At 40.0% G+C, this 19,022-nt stretch overlaps 1 protein-coding gene across 4 annotated transcripts in view; it reads left to right on the plus strand.

Moving 5' to 3' along the window:
- Positions 1 to 19,022, plus strand: part of RFX3 (regulatory factor X3) — a 258,195-nt gene that overhangs the window by 204,321 nt on the left and 34,852 nt on the right. For all 4 annotated transcript variants that reach the window (XM_075827557.1, XM_075827576.1, XM_075827566.1 and 1 more), the window contains 7 exons: positions 1,821 to 1,940; positions 5,191 to 5,312; positions 10,073 to 10,185; positions 11,600 to 11,715; positions 13,945 to 14,099; positions 16,363 to 16,460; positions 16,546 to 16,695. In XM_075827557.1, coding sequence (XP_075683672.1) covers positions 1,821 to 1,940; positions 5,191 to 5,312; positions 10,073 to 10,185; positions 11,600 to 11,715; positions 13,945 to 14,099; positions 16,363 to 16,460; positions 16,546 to 16,695 — 874 coding nt within the window. The remainder of the gene's footprint in view (positions 1 to 1,820; positions 1,941 to 5,190; positions 5,313 to 10,072; positions 10,186 to 11,599; positions 11,716 to 13,944; positions 14,100 to 16,362; positions 16,461 to 16,545; positions 16,696 to 19,022) is intronic.

Genomic DNA, 19,022 nt, shown 5'->3' on the forward strand with positions numbered 1-19,022 from the left:
AGTGAATTTTCTAGAAGTGAGCAGAGAGCTCTCAGTATTAACAGTATTATGTGCAGAATGCCTGCAGGGGTTGGCAGAGCAGAAAGTCTGTGAGGGCAACTTGAGCCATTAGCTGCAGAGCATTGAGTGATGCCAAAGAACGGGGCATTGTTTTTGCATGTTCTCCTAAACAATTCAGTAACATGCAACCATGCTGTTTCCTGTGGTGTGAAGGACCTATAATAGTGTACAGAGCGTCTTGGAAACTTGCATTTGAGGAACCAGATTGAAACAATTTAAGGGGTATTTCAGTTCTTGAAATTTTTTTAAAAAAAGATCTGCAAATGCTTAAAAATAACTAAAGAAAAGCCACTACTTACCTCTTTAATCCCCTGGCGATCCACACATATCCCCCGCCGGTCTTTGTTTACATTCTGCCAGCGATGACTGGCTGCAGTTTTACGGCACGTCAGTGGTCTTAGTTGTCACAGGCTGTACTTACTGGCATCACCTAGCCATGTAATGTTGCCATGTAGTTTGTGCCTTACAAAAATAGAATAGTTGCTAGATACATTGGAAGAATCTATAACAACTGAACTTCTGATTTCTATCCTTCTACTGAATATGTTTCTATGAGTTTAGTGACCGCGTGTGAATCTCTTGATTTTCTGGAATCCTCCTTTTTATGCAGATTAATACATCTGGGAAACATGAGATAGCATTTGATGTATTACTTTATTTACTGATTTGATTCCTTAGGATTATTTTTAGTTTTGCACAATTATAAATTGAGATATTTAGTTTGTAAACAGGTTAAGATACCTATAACTTATCATTTGCTTTATATAAATGGCAGATTACTTGTAAGAAGATTGTAAACCGTCTAGAAACTGCCTTATGTAACAGTATATATCAGTGCTGGTGTGATTTATTTCTAATAAGATATATTACCCATATTCTTATGACATAAATACAACACCTGGCTCGGGTAATTATAATTAAGTTGCTTATTTAATAGGCTTTCATGCTGACAGTCAGTATTTGTTAGAAGATTATGAGAATTTCTCCTACTCATTCTCTGTATAATTAGAATTATGTGTAATACATTATATAGCCATTTATGTCATACTTCATCTTTCTTCACATAGCTAATTGATAATGTCCTGTTATGCTACACCAAAAATAGTGAGGTCCATACAGCATCAAGTAAATTTAATAATCTCCCGATGAAATTCTCATATTGCATGGAAACACTATGGAGGGAGGAAACAAGGAAAGTGATTGGATCTGGTGGCAAGTTGTTTTATCAGGGCATCTGATCAATCTATTCCTCCAGGGTCAGAGCTAGATGCAGGAATAGAGACTTTCCTTACAGGAGTAACATTTAACTGTTATTACCAGCAGGTGGTACACTAGGAGAAGTGTAAAGTCATTTCGCATCAACCTACTAACAGTTTTAGTCTCTGTTCACATCTGCGTCGGAGAGGCTGCTTGGCTGATCTGGTCCAAAATAAAACGACGGACACCATGACAGAAACCCAGCAGAACCCATTAAAGTCAATGGGTTCTGCCATTGTGTCCGACATGCGACGCATCCGGCACTTACATTTTTTTCGTTGTTCTGATCCTATGATGGAGCAAATACCAACATTTTTATTGTATGGCAAGACCCCCTGTCCCTTGCACACATAGAAAGTAAAAGTTGTTTTCGAATGTCCAGTACTTTCCAGTAACTACCCAGTTTTGGAATTAGAATTAGTGAAAAAACATAGAATGAATATAATTAATGTCACTTTTATTCCATACCTGTTTGCTTATTTTGTACTAATTTCTTTCCAAAGGGGTAACTCAAAATACCACTACTATGGAATTCGTGTCAAGCCAGATTCCCCTCTTAATAGATTACAAGAGGACATGCAATATATGGCTATGCGACAACAACCCATGCAGCAGAAACAAAGGTTTGTGTTGGCAGTGTTCTGTCTACCATATATACCAATGGATTTACTATACTTAGTTTTATCTTGATGAAAAGTTTATTGAATGTTATAGAATGAGTGTAGTTTAGCTGATTTATCTTGTGGGACTTGGATGAGCAACTTAAAGAGGTTTTCCGCTATAGACTTTTAGGGAATTTCATGTCATAAACGTACTGGTGTCTCGACACTAAAATCCTGAGAAAAATGGAAGACAATGCTTCACCTCCACACCACTGCCCAGGGGCTGGCTGTCAAATTTTAGCCTGGGGGCAAGTACACAGCACTGGTCCTTCCTTAACAACTGTGCAGTTTTGAAAATTAAAGTATTTTAAGTGTCTGAATTTTACATTTGCTAAACAATTAAAAACATTTTCTGACAACCCCTTTAAACAATACAACCATAAAAATAAAAAATAATATTGACACAAGAGAGACACATATGGTCACTAAATAATACAAGCAGACAAACACACACTCACTAAAGACAGGCATGCACACATCCACACATCCACTATCTAAATGCACTTAGGTATTATACACACACTCACTATGTACATATGGGCACACACACTACATATATATGAACATGCACTGCATACACACATCCACTACCTAAATGCACTTAGATATTATACACACACTTACTATGTACATATGGGCACACGCACTACATATATACGTACATGCACTACATACACACATTTTGGAGACGGCTTCGCACTTCTGTCCTCCTAATGGAATTTGCGCACAGTGAAACGAAGTTCACTTTGCAGCCCATTGCATATCCTGTTGTAACTGCAGAAAGAGAAGAGGTGAGGGGCAGATGACGCAGGGTAATGTGAACGGGATCTATTTTGTAAGTGAAGAGATTTTCTCTATTTATTAATTTTTTTTGAAAGCTTGAATTAACAGAAAATGAAAATACACCATTTATGGCCGCACAATTTTGCGGTAAGGGGCCGTTTTACCCAAAACAACGCGCAGCCATTAACAGGCTATTTGACAGCCGCGCCGATCATGGTGCCAGTGCGGTTGCTGGCTGCATGGCAGGTCCGTGCCGCTTTGTGTGGCCTTATCCTAAGCCTACAATCACATGCAGTTTTTATATGTAGTTTTTTGTGCCCAATTCAAGAGTGGATCCTAAAAGAAGGAAAAATATAAAGAAAATACTGATATGTCTCATGTCTTTTGGATTCACTCCTGTGTTTGACTCAAAAAACTGTATGTATGAGACCAACCCAAACACTATAAAAAATAATGTAATATTTTAACAATCGCTGGTGTTTTAGCATGCAGTTTAAAATGCCAGATAAAAATCTATGTGAAGGAGGCCTAGAGGTCCTTTTACATGGGCCGATGATGGGGCAAACGAGCGTTCATATGAATGCTCATCCCTGATCATTGCTGTGTGTAAACACGATCAACGATCTGCTGATGGACGAGCAAACACTCGTTCATCGGCTGATTGTATTGTTTATGCAGCAGAAAATCTCATTGTTGGCAGCACATCTGTGTAAACAGGGAGAAGTGCTGTTGCGATTATGGAAAAAAATTATATTTTTAATAGAACAATGGTGTTCAGTGCAACTTTGTTATTGGATTTTATTTAAAAAATGTTTACTTTTTTAGATAAAGCTTCTATGTATCATGAATACATAGAAGCTGTTTCTTGTGCTCAAACCCGAACACCACACATAGCCCGCCTTGTAGATCGTGCCACACTCCGCCCCCCCTTGTAGATCTTGCCACACACAGCCCCCCTTGTAGATCATGCAACACACAGCCCCCTTGGAGATAGTGACACACAGCCCCCCTTGTAGATAGTGACACACAGCCCCTTCTAGTAGATAGTGACACACAGCCCCTCCTAGTAGATAGTGACACACAGCCCCTCCTAGTAGATAGTGACACACAGCCCCTTCTAGTAGATAGTGACACACAGCCCCTCCTAGTAGATAGTGACACACAGCACCTCCTAGTAGATAGTGACACACTGCCCCCCTTGTAGACTGTGACACACAGCCCCCTTGTAGATAGTGACACACAGCCCCCCTAGTAGATAGTGACACACAGCCCCCCTTGTAGACTGTGACACACAGCCCCCCTAGGAGATAGTGACACACAGCCCCCCCTAGTAGATAGTGACACACAGCCCCCCCTAGTAGATAGTGACACACAGCCCCTCCTAGTACATAGTGACACACAGCCCCTCCTAGTAGTGACACACAGCCCCTCCTAGTAGATAATGACACACAGCCCCCCCTAGTAGATAGTGACACACAGCCCCCCCTAGTAGATAGTGACACACAGCCCCTCCTAGTACATAGTGACACACAGCCCCCTTGGAGATAGTGACACACAGCCCCTCCTAGTAGATAGTGACACACAGCCCCTCCTAGTAGATAGTGACACACAGCCCCTCCTAGTAGATAATGACACACAGCCCCTCCTTGTAGATAGTGACACACAGCCCCCCTTAGTAGATAGTGACACACTGCCCCCCTTAGTAGATAGTGACACACAGCCCCTCCTAGTAGATAATGACACACAGCCCCTCCTTGTAGATAGTGACACACAGCCCCCCCTAGTAGATAGTGACACACTGCCCCCCTTAGTAGATAGTGACACACTGCCCCCCTTAGTAGATAGTGACACACAGCCCCTCCTTGTAGATAGTGACACACAGCCCCCCCCTAGTAGATAGTGACACACAGCCCCTCCTAGTAGATAGTGACACACAGCCCTTCCTTGTAGATAGTGACACACAGCCCCTCCTTGTAGATAGTGACACACAGCCCTTCCTTGTAGATAGTGACACACAACCCCCCTTAGTAGATAGTGACACACAGCCCCCCTTAGTAGATAGTGACACAGCCCCCCTTAGTAGATAGTGACACGCAGCCCCTCCTTGTAGATAGTGACACACAGCCCCTCCTAGTAGTGACACACAGCCCCCCCTAGTAGATAATGACACACAGCCCCTCCACTTTTTTGCTGACCTATTATGTGTAGTCAGATGCCTGCACCCAGAAAATGAGTTAATACAAGTATAAAAGATATAATAAATTCACAACTCCCAGTTATAAAATTAGATAAAATGTAAGTGTTCTGATAAAAGTACTGCCTATTTTTAACTAGCAGAAATATTGATGTCATAAAGTAAATTCCATATTCCCTGTATGCTTTGAAGTGGACGAGGATCAGAGTATGTTTTTGTCATTCCGTTTCATAGGTACAAGCCTATGCAGAAAGTGGATGGAGTGGGGGATGGATTTGCTGGGAGTGGAGCTCAGACCGGTACCTCAGTAGAGCAAACTGTCATTGCTCAAAGTCAACACCACCAACAGTTCTTAGGTAAGACCCTGGACTACAGAAGCACACACCAATATAAAATCTAGAGCTTGCATCACACCTTCAGACACTTCAATAAAAGATCGTATTTCAAATGTATGAATATAAGTCTAGAGGTTGATGTATAAGCTTACGCAAAGTGATACATCTGGATGCTTAATATGAGTAACTAATCCAAATTTTAGTATTCAAACATGAAGCCTAACTGATTTATTATTGTGCCTCTTATTAACCCCTTGAAGTCCAGGCCATTTTTTTATTTGAATTTTTCACTCCCCGCCTTCTATGAGCCATAACTTTTTTTTATTTCTCTGTCAATGGAGTAGTGTGAAGGCTTGTTTTTTGTGCAAGTTTCTATTGGAACAATTTAAAGTACCAGATAATGTACTGGGATACTGAAAAAAAAATTCTATGTGGGGTGGAATTGAAAAAAAACTAATTCCTCCATTTTCTTTTGGGTTTGGTTTTTTACGTCTTTCACCGTGTGGTAAAAACAACAATCTAATTTTATTCTGCTGGTCAATGCGATTACGGCAATACCAAATTTATATTGTTTTGTTTAATTTTTTACTCCTTTTACATAGAAAAAAAAAGGTTAGAAGAAAAAAAAATTGTGTTGCCATATTTAGTAAGCTATAACTTTTTTAGTTTTTTGTTGATTGAGCGGTGTGAGGGCTTATCTTTTGCGAGGCGAGCTGTGGTCTTTATTGGTACCATTTTTTGGGACATACGACTTTGTTGATCACTTTTTATTAGATTTTTTGTACCGCTAAATTGACCAAAAAACTGCGATTTATATTTTTTTCTTTTTACGGCGTTCACCGTGCGAGTTAAATAATGCTATATTGAAATAGTTCAAACTTTTACAAACGCAGCGATACCAATTTTGTTTTTTTACGTGACCTTAGAAAAACATGGAAAAAGGTTGTTTGTTTTGAAGTTTTAATATTTTTTATATTTTTTTTCACTACTGAAAACTTTATTTAACTTTTTTTTTTTTACACTTTTTATTAGTCCCCCTAGAGGACTTGAACCTGTTATTTTTACAGGCTTCTGTTAAGTCCTGCCGAAGGCCTGCCATGTCAACCATCGGCACCTCGCGGGGGGGCCGATGAGCTGTCGGAGAGGGCTGTCCTCATCTCTTTAACACCTCAGATGCTGCGGTCGCGATTGACAACAGCATTTAAGGGGTTAAATGGCCAGGAACAGCGCAATCACTGTTTCTGGCCATTGTCCAGTGCGTTAGCTGTAATACACCATGCACCATGACGTACCGACACGTCATGGTGTGTTAAGGGGTTAAAGGTTTCTTCAGGACTTTCCTTAAGGTCCTTTTACACTGGCTACTATGGGCCGTTAAAACGAGCGACGATCAACGAGACAGCTTGTTGATCGGCGCTCGTTCCTTTCACAAGGAGCAATGATTGGTTATGTATGGGGACAAGCGATCATTACTATGATCGTTTGTCCCCGTACATTTCCATCATGCCATCAGCACATCTCCGTTTACACAGGGAGATGTGTTGCCGACAAACGATAATATTTATTGCTGCATAAACGAGCAGATCAGCCGATGAACGAGTGTTTGCTCATTTATTGGCTGATCGTTGCCTTGTTCACTCAGGAAAATGTTCGGGAACTAGTGTTCTTATGAACGCTCGTTTGCCCGATCATTGGCCCGTGTAAAAGGGCCTTAAAGGATAGGTCATCAATGTTGGAACCCTGCGAATCAGCACAATAAAGGAGTTGTGGCACGTCTGCGAACGCCACATCCGATTCATTGTTTACATAAGCACTGCAACTTATGGCATTGAAGTATATTGCTGCTGGCTTATAGGGATGATAGCGAGGGTTGAGTAGTATAAGTTGTAATCAATATGATTAAGGCGGAGGTACACTTTAAGAAAATTGCAAGTAATCCTGTAGTTACTAAAGAACTTGACTTCTGGAAATAACATGTCACAAGCTTTCTTCTATCTTTTATCACCACACTCTGTTGTTCTTTTATTCTGTGCGTTTTCTGTGTGTTTCTCTTTAGAAGCACAGTCTAGTCCGGGAATCTATCCTTCTGCACATTTATCTTCCTATAGCTGTTGACTTTCTCGCGGCTGCCTTCTCTTACCACCTACTGTGTCATTCTTTGGTCCTCTTCTTACCATTTCTAGTTCCCCATCCTTACTGAAGCCGGAGTTCACAGCCTCCCAGTCTTACATTTGTGTTGGCCTGCAGGGAGCTGGAACAATGAGAGAGGGAATCCTAGTGTTTATCTCCCGCTATAAATGTGACAAGTGAGACGCTGCTGACGCGTACTGTACTATTACAGTTCTCTACTTTATCAGACAGGATTTTATATCATCTCTGGTCTAAACAAGACATCAAAGTAAATTCATATATGTTTTTTAATAATAGAATACAGAAACTTTTGGCTTTATCTTTAAAGTTTGGAAACAATTTCCAGAGAGATGTTAAATATTGACCTGTATGAGGGTTATCAAAATAATGTACATCAATGACATGAACCATGCTTATGTGATCTGGCCATTGGTTGTGATCATTATGTGTTTTTTATTATATCTTTGATAGACATGATCATGAAATCTATTAAACAACCACACAGTGCCCCTTTCTGCACTTTAAAAACAACTGATCTCTAATATGTTAAATATTACTTGCCATAAATGGGTTGTCCACTTTTTCCCAAAAAATAAGCTGATCACAGGGCGGGGGGGCTCTGTGGGGTAAGAATTCTTCCATTTTCTACAGCGCCCCCATGGGGGAAATTTAACATTTCACAGTTTGCATTGATATTAATAGGCTTTCCATGTGATGCACGCACTCTTCACTTTGGCTAATTGATGGAATGGAGACCCCAACTGAAGGACCCCACCCCCTCTATTAATTCAGAATAACATAATAGGGTATCGGAAAATCAGGTTTCAAAAGCAGACAACTCCTTTTAAGTAAAAATAAATATTTACTTGAGCATATATAAGGAAACATGATCCATAAATACAAGTGGTCATATTTCAAAAAGGTGCAACCCATAAAATTCAAAAGTCTGGTCATAAAGGGGGATTCTGATCTCTTGTAATACTCATTCACATATCGATGTACAGTACAGCTAGTTCGCTCATAGGGCGGTACAAAGCTTAAAGCATACGTTTACCTTTGATCGTTATTTTAAAGAATACATATAGAATAATGAGCTGCCATGTTATAGTCCAGAGCATTTCTAAAATCTCCTAGCACAGGCATAGACCATGTTCACACGTTCAGGATTAAGGCCCCGTTTTCCGCCTCTAAATCCGACAGAATCCGCTAACATTCCACCTGTAATACATGTAGGGTATTTTATACTCCGGGGCATAGGGTATTTTATACTTCGGAAAATGTCGGCGTTAAATAATGAACACGCTGCAGATTATAAAATCCACAGCATTTTCATTATTGCCGTGGATTGTGAGCCGAAGAGCTGCCGATTCGCACCATTGAATTACATCAGAACTAATTAAATGTAATTCTTCCACTGCATTATAAAAGTTCAGGCAACTAGTTCAGTCTGTTTGTCGTCATTCTGTGACTCGGAATTAGTGCCAGCAGTGCAGTGTATTAACAGAGTTACAGTGTCTACTGTAAGGTGGTGTTCAGAGGCGAACATAAACTTTATAGGGGTTCTCCGGGACTTAAACAATTATGACCTATCCTTAGGAGGATGAATTGGGCTGTATGGAAGAGCCGCTTTTCCTGTACAAATAAAGGGGACACGTTGCTAATTGGAGCTTTGCGGCTCCTTCATTCTGCTGACCGGTCAGATTCCCGTACATTGGACTCCCACCAATCAAACATTAATGTCTAAGTCCTAGAAAACACCTTCACGCCAGGATCACACACACGCAGTTTTGATGCAGTTGTTGGTGCAGTTATTTTTAGTCAAAGCCAGAAGTGGATCCAAAAGGAAGGAAAGGTATAAAAAAAAAAAAAGACTGATGCATCTCCTTTCTTTTATGTCCACTCCTGTGTTTCACTAAAAAAGAAAAAATCTGGGACAAAAACTGCATCAGAACTGGCAGCGATATTTAATTGACTAAATATACACAAAGTTAAAAGTACTGTTAATGAATATCACACAATAAGAAAAAACACATGGCCATGTTTAGTAACAATGTGCAAATACTGGTACTGGTGAATTCTGATGGACCCCAATGTCTAATGAGTTCTTCTGGGTTCTGGTAGTTTTGCCATTAAAAATAGCGGGAAACTTGATGGAACAGCCTAGTAAATCATGCTATTGGTAGTAAAGGTTGTGTTGCTGCACCGTAGTTGTCAATAATGCTACATTTATATATTGATGCAGATTGCCGACTTTATACAGGATGGAAATGTTCTTTATCGACTGTTTAACATGTATTATTTTGACTCTGGATTTTTTTTCATCAATTAACCAATATCCTTTTTTTATGTCTTGTATATTACATATATTATAGCCTTGTGCATGTACAATTAGCTATATACTGAAGATAAATGTGATTTATAATGTTTAATTTGGTACATATATCTCATCCCAGCATTTGTTTAAAAATATTATCTATTTTTTATACCAACATTAATACAAGAATAAAAATAAAATCTTGCCAGCTCCGCTCATTAAGTAATGTGACCTTTTACAATGTCTATCTTGCGATGCTTCTTAAATATTTTGCTAATGAAGCTGTAATTGGCACCATCCACAATGTCTTTCTTCCATTATGTTGTTATGGTAACAGATGCGTCTAGAGCACTTCCAGAGTTTGCAGAAGTTGAAATATCTTCTCTGCCAGATGGTACAACCTTTGAAGATATCAAGTCACTGCAGACTCTCTATCGGGAGCACTGTGAGGTAAGGTTGCTATGTCTTTGTGAGAATTACTTCTCCGTCACTACTCTTTATTTACTCTCTTGTGTTTTCTTGATTTTTCAATCCGTCCGTTTTTTTCACGCACCCATTGACTTCAATGGGTGCGCGATGCGCAAACAGCGCACAAGAATACGACATGCAGTGAGTTTCACGCAGCGGACACACGCTGCGTGAAAAGCACTGAATGTCTGAATGGCTCCATTGAATTGCATAGGTCCGCGTGACGTCCGTTGTTTTAACGCGCGTAACACGGATGGAATATGAAAAGCGATGGAATACTCCAATCCTATTACAGGGTGTACTGAAGTTTTATTTATTTTTTTGTTTATTTGCTTTGGAGTCCTGCTTACATATGCTGTAAAATGGTTAAAAATGGTATTCGCTAATATATAAACTTTATTGTTATTATTACTATTATAATTATTGTAAAAAAGCCTTTATCCAAAATATCATTCTAATGAAAAAGAGCAGATTGGCCATTCATGATGATAGGTATTCAGTCTAAAATATTATTATTGGAAGGCTCCAGCAGCTAAGAGGAACTTCCTGATAATGACATTTTCCAATGGTTCAAAAGTACTGCACCCTGTTTATACATTAACCGCAATAATAAAACAGTATGCAGTAAGCTCCTGAACTCCCTCTAGTGGTGGCTGCAGATTTATCGATGCCGGGGATCGGGAGCTCTGTATCAGAAAAAGTATGCAAGACTCATAGCGATATATTAAAAAGTTAATCCATGCAGAATGTTGGTCCGAACAACGACATTATGGACTTTAAAGAGGTTGTTTCATGACAGACATTTATGGCATATCCACAGGATATGCCATAAATATCTTATAAATGTTGGCCTCACCTCTGAAACCAACACACATCTCCCGAACGGGGGTCCCCTGACCCAATCCCACTCTTCTATTGGAGTTGCTGAAACGGCATAACTCAGCTAGCTCGGCTGTTTCCAGAATTCCCTGGCACCTCCGCACCAATTCTTCACCTGAATGCGGCGGCAAGGCTGGAAGGGGGGGGGTCAGGGACCTCAGTTCGGAAGATAGGTGTTGGTCCCAGAGGTGGGACCCGCATCTATCAGACATTTATGGCATATCCTGTGTATATGCCACAAATGTCTGTAATGTGACAACCCCTTTAAGGAACAGTTCTGTACTGTAAAAAAGAAGCAGCTAGCGTGGGTAATAGAAAGGCACATGTATATGCAAAGAGTATTATTTGACTCATTGACTTTTTATTTGCTGATGTATCTAAAGCCACTGTTCTCATTGAGATGGGCATATTGAAACTATACAATGCTAAAACTGTAACAGTTGACAAGAAATGTAGTTGCTTGATATTACTACACAAATATCTATAAATGCTGATGTTATTGTCCTTGATCACTTAGGCAATACTGGATGTTGTGGTAAACCTGCAGTTTAGTCTGATTGAGAAACTATGGCAAACCTTTTGGCGTTACTCTCCGACCACGACAGCTGATGGCACCACCATTACAGAAACTGGGTAAGAAAAGAACCCTTCACTCCAGAATAGACCTTTAGTGATTCCACAGTTTGCGCATAGTTGGGTAGATTCATTAAAACTATTAGAGGCGCTGCACAAAGCACCCAATCAGGTTACTGCTTTCATTTTCCAAAGTGTTTTGAATGGTCGGTATGGGAAACTACTGGACATATTCGAATTTTGATAAATGGCCCTTTTATCATTTCAGATGTGTGTTTTATGATAACGTTAAACCAGATTCCACTCAAATAAACATATACACATATTATTTGGGAAAGCAGAATTGTGTTTACCAGTCACATACTGTCTATATATTTCTAAGTATAGGGTGACCAGTAAAGCTGTGGTGTGGTAGAATGAAGGGAACCTAAAATCCCTCTAAAAGTATAGGGCGCTAATTGAGACACTACCCTTATATACTAGAGGCTCTTTATTACAGTATTCCTTAACCCGTTAGTGACCGACCCGTCGTGTTTCTACGTCGGTCACTAACGGGCCTTATTCCGATGCCATAGACTTTTTACGTCGCGGCATTGGAATAAGTAAACAGAGCAGGGAGCTGTCAGATCTCCCTGCTCTCAGCTGCTAGAGGCAGCTGAGGGCTGGGAGCGTCCCTGCTCTGCCGTGTGAGATCGATATTAGTATCGATCTCACACGTTTAACCCCTCAGATGCGGTGCTCAATAGCGAGCACCGCATCTGAGTGGTATTGGAGAGAGGGAGGGAGCTCCCTCTCTCTCCCACCGACACCTGGCGATACGATCTGTGTCTCTAATGGCAGCCGGGGGTCTAATAAAGGCCCCCAGGCTGCCTGGAGTGAATGCCTGCTAGATCATGCCACAGGCATGACCTAGCAGATGCCTGTCCGTGTTAAACAGACAGGCAGGAATACACTGCAATACAGAAGTATTGCAGTGTATTATAAATGTGATCGCAGAATCGCATATTATAGTCCCCTAGTGGGACTAGTAAAAAAGTGAAAAAAAAGTTTAATAAAGTTAATTTTAAAAAAAATGTGAAAAAAATGAAAAACCCAGCTTTTCCCCTTACACAATGCTTTACTATTAAAAAAACAAAATAAAGTAAAAAAGTTACACATATTTGGTATCGCCGCGTCCGTAACGACCCCGACTATAAATCTATGACATTATTAAACCCGCACGGTGAACGCCGTAAAAAAAATAATAAAAAACTATGGAAAAATTGCTGTTTTCTGTGAATACTGACTTTAAAAAAATGTAATAAAAAGTGATCAAAAAGTCGCAAAAAGCCCTCATACAACCGCATCGGCGAAAAAATAAAAACGTTACGGCTCTTCAAATATGGAGACACAAAAACAAATAATTTTGAAAAAAAAGCGTTTTTACAGTGTAAAAGTAGTAAAACATACAAAAACTATACAAATTTGGTATCGTTGCAATCGTAACAACCCGCAGAATAAAGTTATTGTGTTATTTATACCACACGGTAAACGGCGTAGATTTAGGACGCAAAAAAGAGTGGCGAAATTTCAGATTTTTTTCTATTCACCCGCAAAAAAAAAAGTTAATAAAAGTTAATCAATAAATAATATTTACCTAAAAATGGTGCTATTAAAAAATACAACTTGTCCCGCAAAAAACAAGACCTTATACAGCTATGTCGACGCAAAAATAAGAAGGTTATAGCTCTTGGAATGCGACGATTGAAAAACGTAAAAAATAGCATGGTCATTAAGGTCCAAAATAGGCTGGTCATTAAGGGGTTAAGTGTCTACTTACATATTGTCAGGGCAGTACGTGGGTCAGGGACACAGGCAAATAAGAGGCCTAAACTCTTTAGGCTTCAACAAACCCGCTTTCCATTAGTTGAGGGGCTACACAATGATGTGCCATCCTGGTTTCCAGAATGTCTCCCTTCATTTCACATAAGCTAAACTTCAAAGCTCCGATATAGTGTTCTGTCCCCCTCCCCTCCCCGTGAACCCACTAAAAATATGATATGGGTCTGAGAGGCTACATAAAGATCATATTATTACCTTTCATATTAATATTAGAATCCGTGGGCCACTATTCTAGAGAAGAAGTATTAGAGGTGCCACCATTTGCCCAGATATTTCGGATGGCGGCCCAACGTATTGTGTTTCTGTTGGTTTGAAATAAAGCTACATATTCCAGTCAGTTGTGTCTCTACATTCCATAATGTACTTGCTGAAATAGGTTTCATTTTTATCTCATCTCTTTTATGACAGCAACCTGAGTGAAATGGAAAGCAGACTGCCAAAATCAAAGTTGATTTTGCTCTGCAAAAATGAATCCATTTTGAAGTGGCTGTGCAACTGTGACCATGTGATGTATCAAGCTCTGGTGGAGATCCTCATTCCCGATGTCCTAAGACCAATTCCTAGTAAGTTTCACAGAATGTATGTAGTGTATTCCTACCCGTGATTTAGTAACCCATTTTTAACAAGGGATCAAGCAAAAAATGACCATGTGATATGTCATAGATACACGTCTGTGACCACCACTGACTTCCAGACTAGTTGGTCTGGAGCTTTATAAAGCAACTGAACCCATTATAAACCAGGCAGAGATTTAATTTACTGAAAACTACATTGTAAGCAAAACACCATTCATTTGCGTCTAGGCTCTGTTCACACTGGAGTCATGACTCATTCTGTTTTTATGGACATAACAGATTTATTTTGCAATTAGAAAGTGTTGGAAATCTTTGACTCTGTTGGAAATCAACTCTAAAGTTACACCCACTGTACCCAATTTGAAGGTGCACGGGCTTCCTAAATATGGTGTTCGGCCCAAAAGCCATATTTTTGAATGAATTTACACCAGGAAATGGGAGCAAATACATTGTTAAATCTACCCTATTCTGCTTGCTTGCTGGTTTCTTAATCCGTTACAGCAGCTGCCAACAGCATTCATGTAAGTGCCTTTCCTGTACTACAACACACGACCGTCCATGAGTCCAGCACGTTGCTGTTGTAAATGTACACAATAGCTCCAATTTTCCAGGCAGTCGTGTGCATTTATAGGTGGCATGATTTGTGTGTGTGTCACGACCCAGTAATAATCCTACAGTACGGACATAATAACTTCTGACCTTGAACGTTACAGTATGTAATACGCGTCTTTCTTATATCTGATGTGCAGGTATAAAGTCACACATTCAAGGTCTGACTGAGCTGGCACGGTAGCTCGCACTGATTCACTAGCCAATACTCCTACATAATATTCGGTCAGCGTGCTCTTATTATGAACTTTGTGTTGCTAAAACATTATTCTAAAAACATGTACACCATCCATGTCAAATGTAGGTAATCTTACTAATGAGGATTACTGATAATCTTCTGTTTCTTTCCATGAATATAATATTTGTTCTTGTAGCTTACTGGTTACACTATTTTGTCCTTCCAGTCATTATTTTGCGGCAGTCTGTTTGTCTGTATTCTGCCCATGAGCCAAGCAGCAGGAATTTGAAAGTCAATGTGATTTTCTGAAGAGCAGTAATCCCAAAGAACCTTGTGGCAAACAAAGCTGCTTTCAATTGATGTGCATGTCTGTGTTGCGCAGGACTTTTTGCATGCTATATAGCACAGAACAATTTAACGCCTACGGATTTCCACTACATGAAAAGACTTATGACCTTCGCCTGCTACCTCAAAAAGAGAAGGTTTAATTCTCACCAACCTTTTCTTTTTTTATACCATTTACATTTTATGCCAATGTGGTATAATGCACTTTATGAAAACTCAGAAGGTGGCATTTGTACTGGTGATGTAAATCGGAAGAGCAGGTGAATTATGGGATCATTCATAATAGCATTTCCTTCTAGGGCATATTCACACTCCGCAGATTTGTTTCAGAAATGTCTGCGTCTGTCCCATTTATCTGAATAGAGCATGCAGAAATCCAAGAGACAACATCATTCAGATGCCGTGCATATATCCTTACTGGGGGCTCTCCAGGTTTATGTAAACAAAGGTTAAAGGGGTTGTCTAGGTTTAGAAAAAAAATGGCTGCTTTCTTCAAAAACAGTGCTATACCTTTTCACAGGTTGTGTGTGGTATTGCAGCTTAGCCCCATTTACTTCAATGGAGCTGAGCTGCAATACCAGACAGAACCCATGAACAGGTGTGGCACTACTTTTGGAAGAAAGTAGCCATTTTTTTTCTAATCCTGTACAACCTCTTTTAATCATTGGAATAATTAAAAATTATGCAACATTCCTTTTGTGTTTAAATTGCTCACCATTTTCAATATCTCTGCTGTTGCCAGTGTATGACAACATATATCGTTTATATCCAGAGGCTGAAAACCTGCATAGTACTAATACTTTTCACAGCTAAAAATCACTGCATTCAGTCTAGACAATCTTCTGTGAGCTAAATATATCCTCAGCATAAATACATTACCTCCCCTGATAATGTTCTACAATTTATGTATATGCCTGGAGACCAGCTGATTGCCTAGACTGGATACTATTGCAGCAAACTCTTAGCTGTGAACAGCATACTGGTTCAGTTTGTTATCAGTTTACTTACATTTTGTTGGTAAATACAGTATGAAATAATCCATATTGAAGTAAGCAAATCATATTCTGTATCTGTATGTTTTCTGTATTTTACGTGTCCTGAATTCTACTTTTCCTTCAGGTGCCTTGACCCAAGCCGTTCGAAACTTTGCAAAAAGCCTTGAAGGTTGGCTCTCTAGTGCCATGAGTAATATTCCACAAAGAATGGTACAAACCAAGGTGAGTACGTTTCTCAACATACAAACATTTGAAAAATCCATGCAACCACTTGAGCTTTAGGTTAAATGCCTTTTTGGTTTGACAGGTTGCTGCTGTAAGTGCCTTTGCTCAAACTCTACGAAGATACACATCTCTCAATCACTTGGCTCAGGCCGCGCGTGCCGTCCTCCAGAACACATCTCAGATTAACCAGATGCTTAATGACCTCAACCGTGTGGACTTTGCCAATGTCCAGGTAATATGAAATTGAGGAATGTTATTGTTATACACCATTGTTGTTAGGGCTTGTCCACACGTAACGGAATTGCTGCGTATTTTTCGTCGTGGACAGAAAATATGCAGAGGGATACAGTAGCAGCAGAGTGGGTGTGATCTCATAATCTCGTTTGAAATGACAGTTTACAGCGTAATCTCGCGAGATTACGCTTGCTGTGCTGTAGTGTCGGGATTGTGTTAGTGAAGTGTCAGGATTCTGAATACACATCATGTCCAGGCTGGAGGTAATGTATATTCACTGGCAGGACACTGCAGTAACGCTATAGTGTGTTTATGTGGCTGCACATAGCGATATAGCTATATCGCTATGTGCTGTGTAAATGAATGGGGAGAAGTGTATGATGCTGATTGGTCTCTGATTGGTCAGCGCCATACACTCCTCTGTACAACGCCCACTTGGCCAAAAAGTAAAACACGCCCATGTGACCGCTGCGGCCAATCACAGGCCAATCACTGGCTGCAGCGGTCACATGGACTGCCGCGTCATCCAGGGAGGTCGGACTGGATGTCAAGAGAGGGACAACGGCCGGTAAGTATGAATTTATTTTACTACGTAAAGGGCTGCCCCTTCTCTCTATCCTGCACTGATAGGGAGAAGGGGCTGCCGATTAGTGCAGTGCAAATTTGCAGCGAAAACGTGCCCGTAAATACGGGTGGAATACTGGTGACACCAGACCCGTATTTACGGGCACGGGTCCGTAAATACTGGTGCAATACGGGTCGAATACGTGTGACCAAGGTCCCGTATTTACGCCAGTATTTACGGGAGGACAAAAATACATTCGTGTGCATGAGGCCTTAAGGCTGGGTTCACACGACCTATTTTCAGACGTATTGGAGGCGTTTTACGCCTCGAATTACGTCTGAAAAAACGCCTCCAATACATCGGCAAACATCTGCCCATTACTTTCAATGGGCTTTACGATGTACTGTGCCGACGACCTGTCATTTTACGCGTCGCTGTCAAAGGACAGCACGTAAAAATACAGCCTCGTCAAAAGAAGTGCAGGACACTTCTTGGGACGTAATTGGAGTCGTTTTTCATTGACTCTATTGAAAACAGCTCCAAAAACGCCTCAAAAAATGCCTGAAAAGAAGCCTCAAAGGAAGCTCCAAATTTCATTTACAACTTCAAAAACGCCTGAAAATCAGAGGCTGTTTTCTCTGAAATCAGCTCCGTATTTTCAGACGTTTTTTTGTTAAGAGTGTGAACATACCCTAAGAGTTGTAGAAAGACCTTCAAGCCAATTGAAATTGGTGTGCAGCCTAAACTAAACTAATATTCCTGCCTTTGCTGGAGATTCAGTACTGAGTACAGTTGTTCGCATTACTCCCATTCCCCTCCCAAGTTGAAAGCTGAGATCTGTTCTGTTGTTTGTAAAGTTCTTGATTTAAGTGACTATATTCCCTGTGCCTGCAGAACTGACATGAAGGATACTCTGATTAAGGCACACAGTGCAGAATTGGTCTGTAATTTGCACCCAATTTCTTCAAGCCAAAACCAGCAGAAAGCCTTGTTAACATCTCGTTTTCTGCTTACCTTTAATGTATATGCCGGGAAAAGGTCTGGATGTATACGTTAAACACAGGCTCTGACGGGTGCCTAACAGTGGCATCTGTCACCCATAGACTAATATGGGACACTTAAACGGAGACGTCATGAACTTTCAAAAAGCTTTTCATGACGTATACATTAAACTCATAACATTATAGAATATAGGTAACAGATGTTCGGCATCCGTCACCCATAGACTATTATGGTATCCGTTTAACGTATTCGCCATGAAAAGCTATTGTATACAGATGTGTCCTTCCTTACCTTTCCTCTTATATTAACATACCCTGAAATATTTTGCACAAAATAACTAGCTTTGAAAAAAACAAAACATGATTTCGCAAAACTCTGTCACGAGATGTCTATGCTGTATGTGCCTTATGTGTGACCACCCAGTGGTTGTGATGTGGATTACTTGAGAAATACTTATTTAACCCTTTCATGACCAAGGGTCATTGATGCCCCTGTGTACAGGTCAAATTTTCCATTTCTGATATGCACTTATTTAAACGATAACATCTTTGCAACCGCTTTGAATATCACAACTATTTTTACTTTGTTTTTTGTTTTTTACAAGACTTATTGGTCTTTCATTTTCTAGATTAGTTTTATTAATTACATGCTTTTAATGTTTATGAGCAGACAAATCACAAAAAATTTAAAAAAAAAACTTTTTTTATATATATATTTATCTATATGATATGTATAGATTTATCTATATGATATGCATA

Source organism: Rhinoderma darwinii, chromosome 1 (assembly GCF_050947455.1).
Source record: "Rhinoderma darwinii isolate aRhiDar2 chromosome 1, aRhiDar2.hap1, whole genome shotgun sequence".
In the NCBI taxonomy this organism is placed as follows: domain Eukaryota; kingdom Metazoa; phylum Chordata; class Amphibia; order Anura; family Rhinodermatidae; genus Rhinoderma; species Rhinoderma darwinii.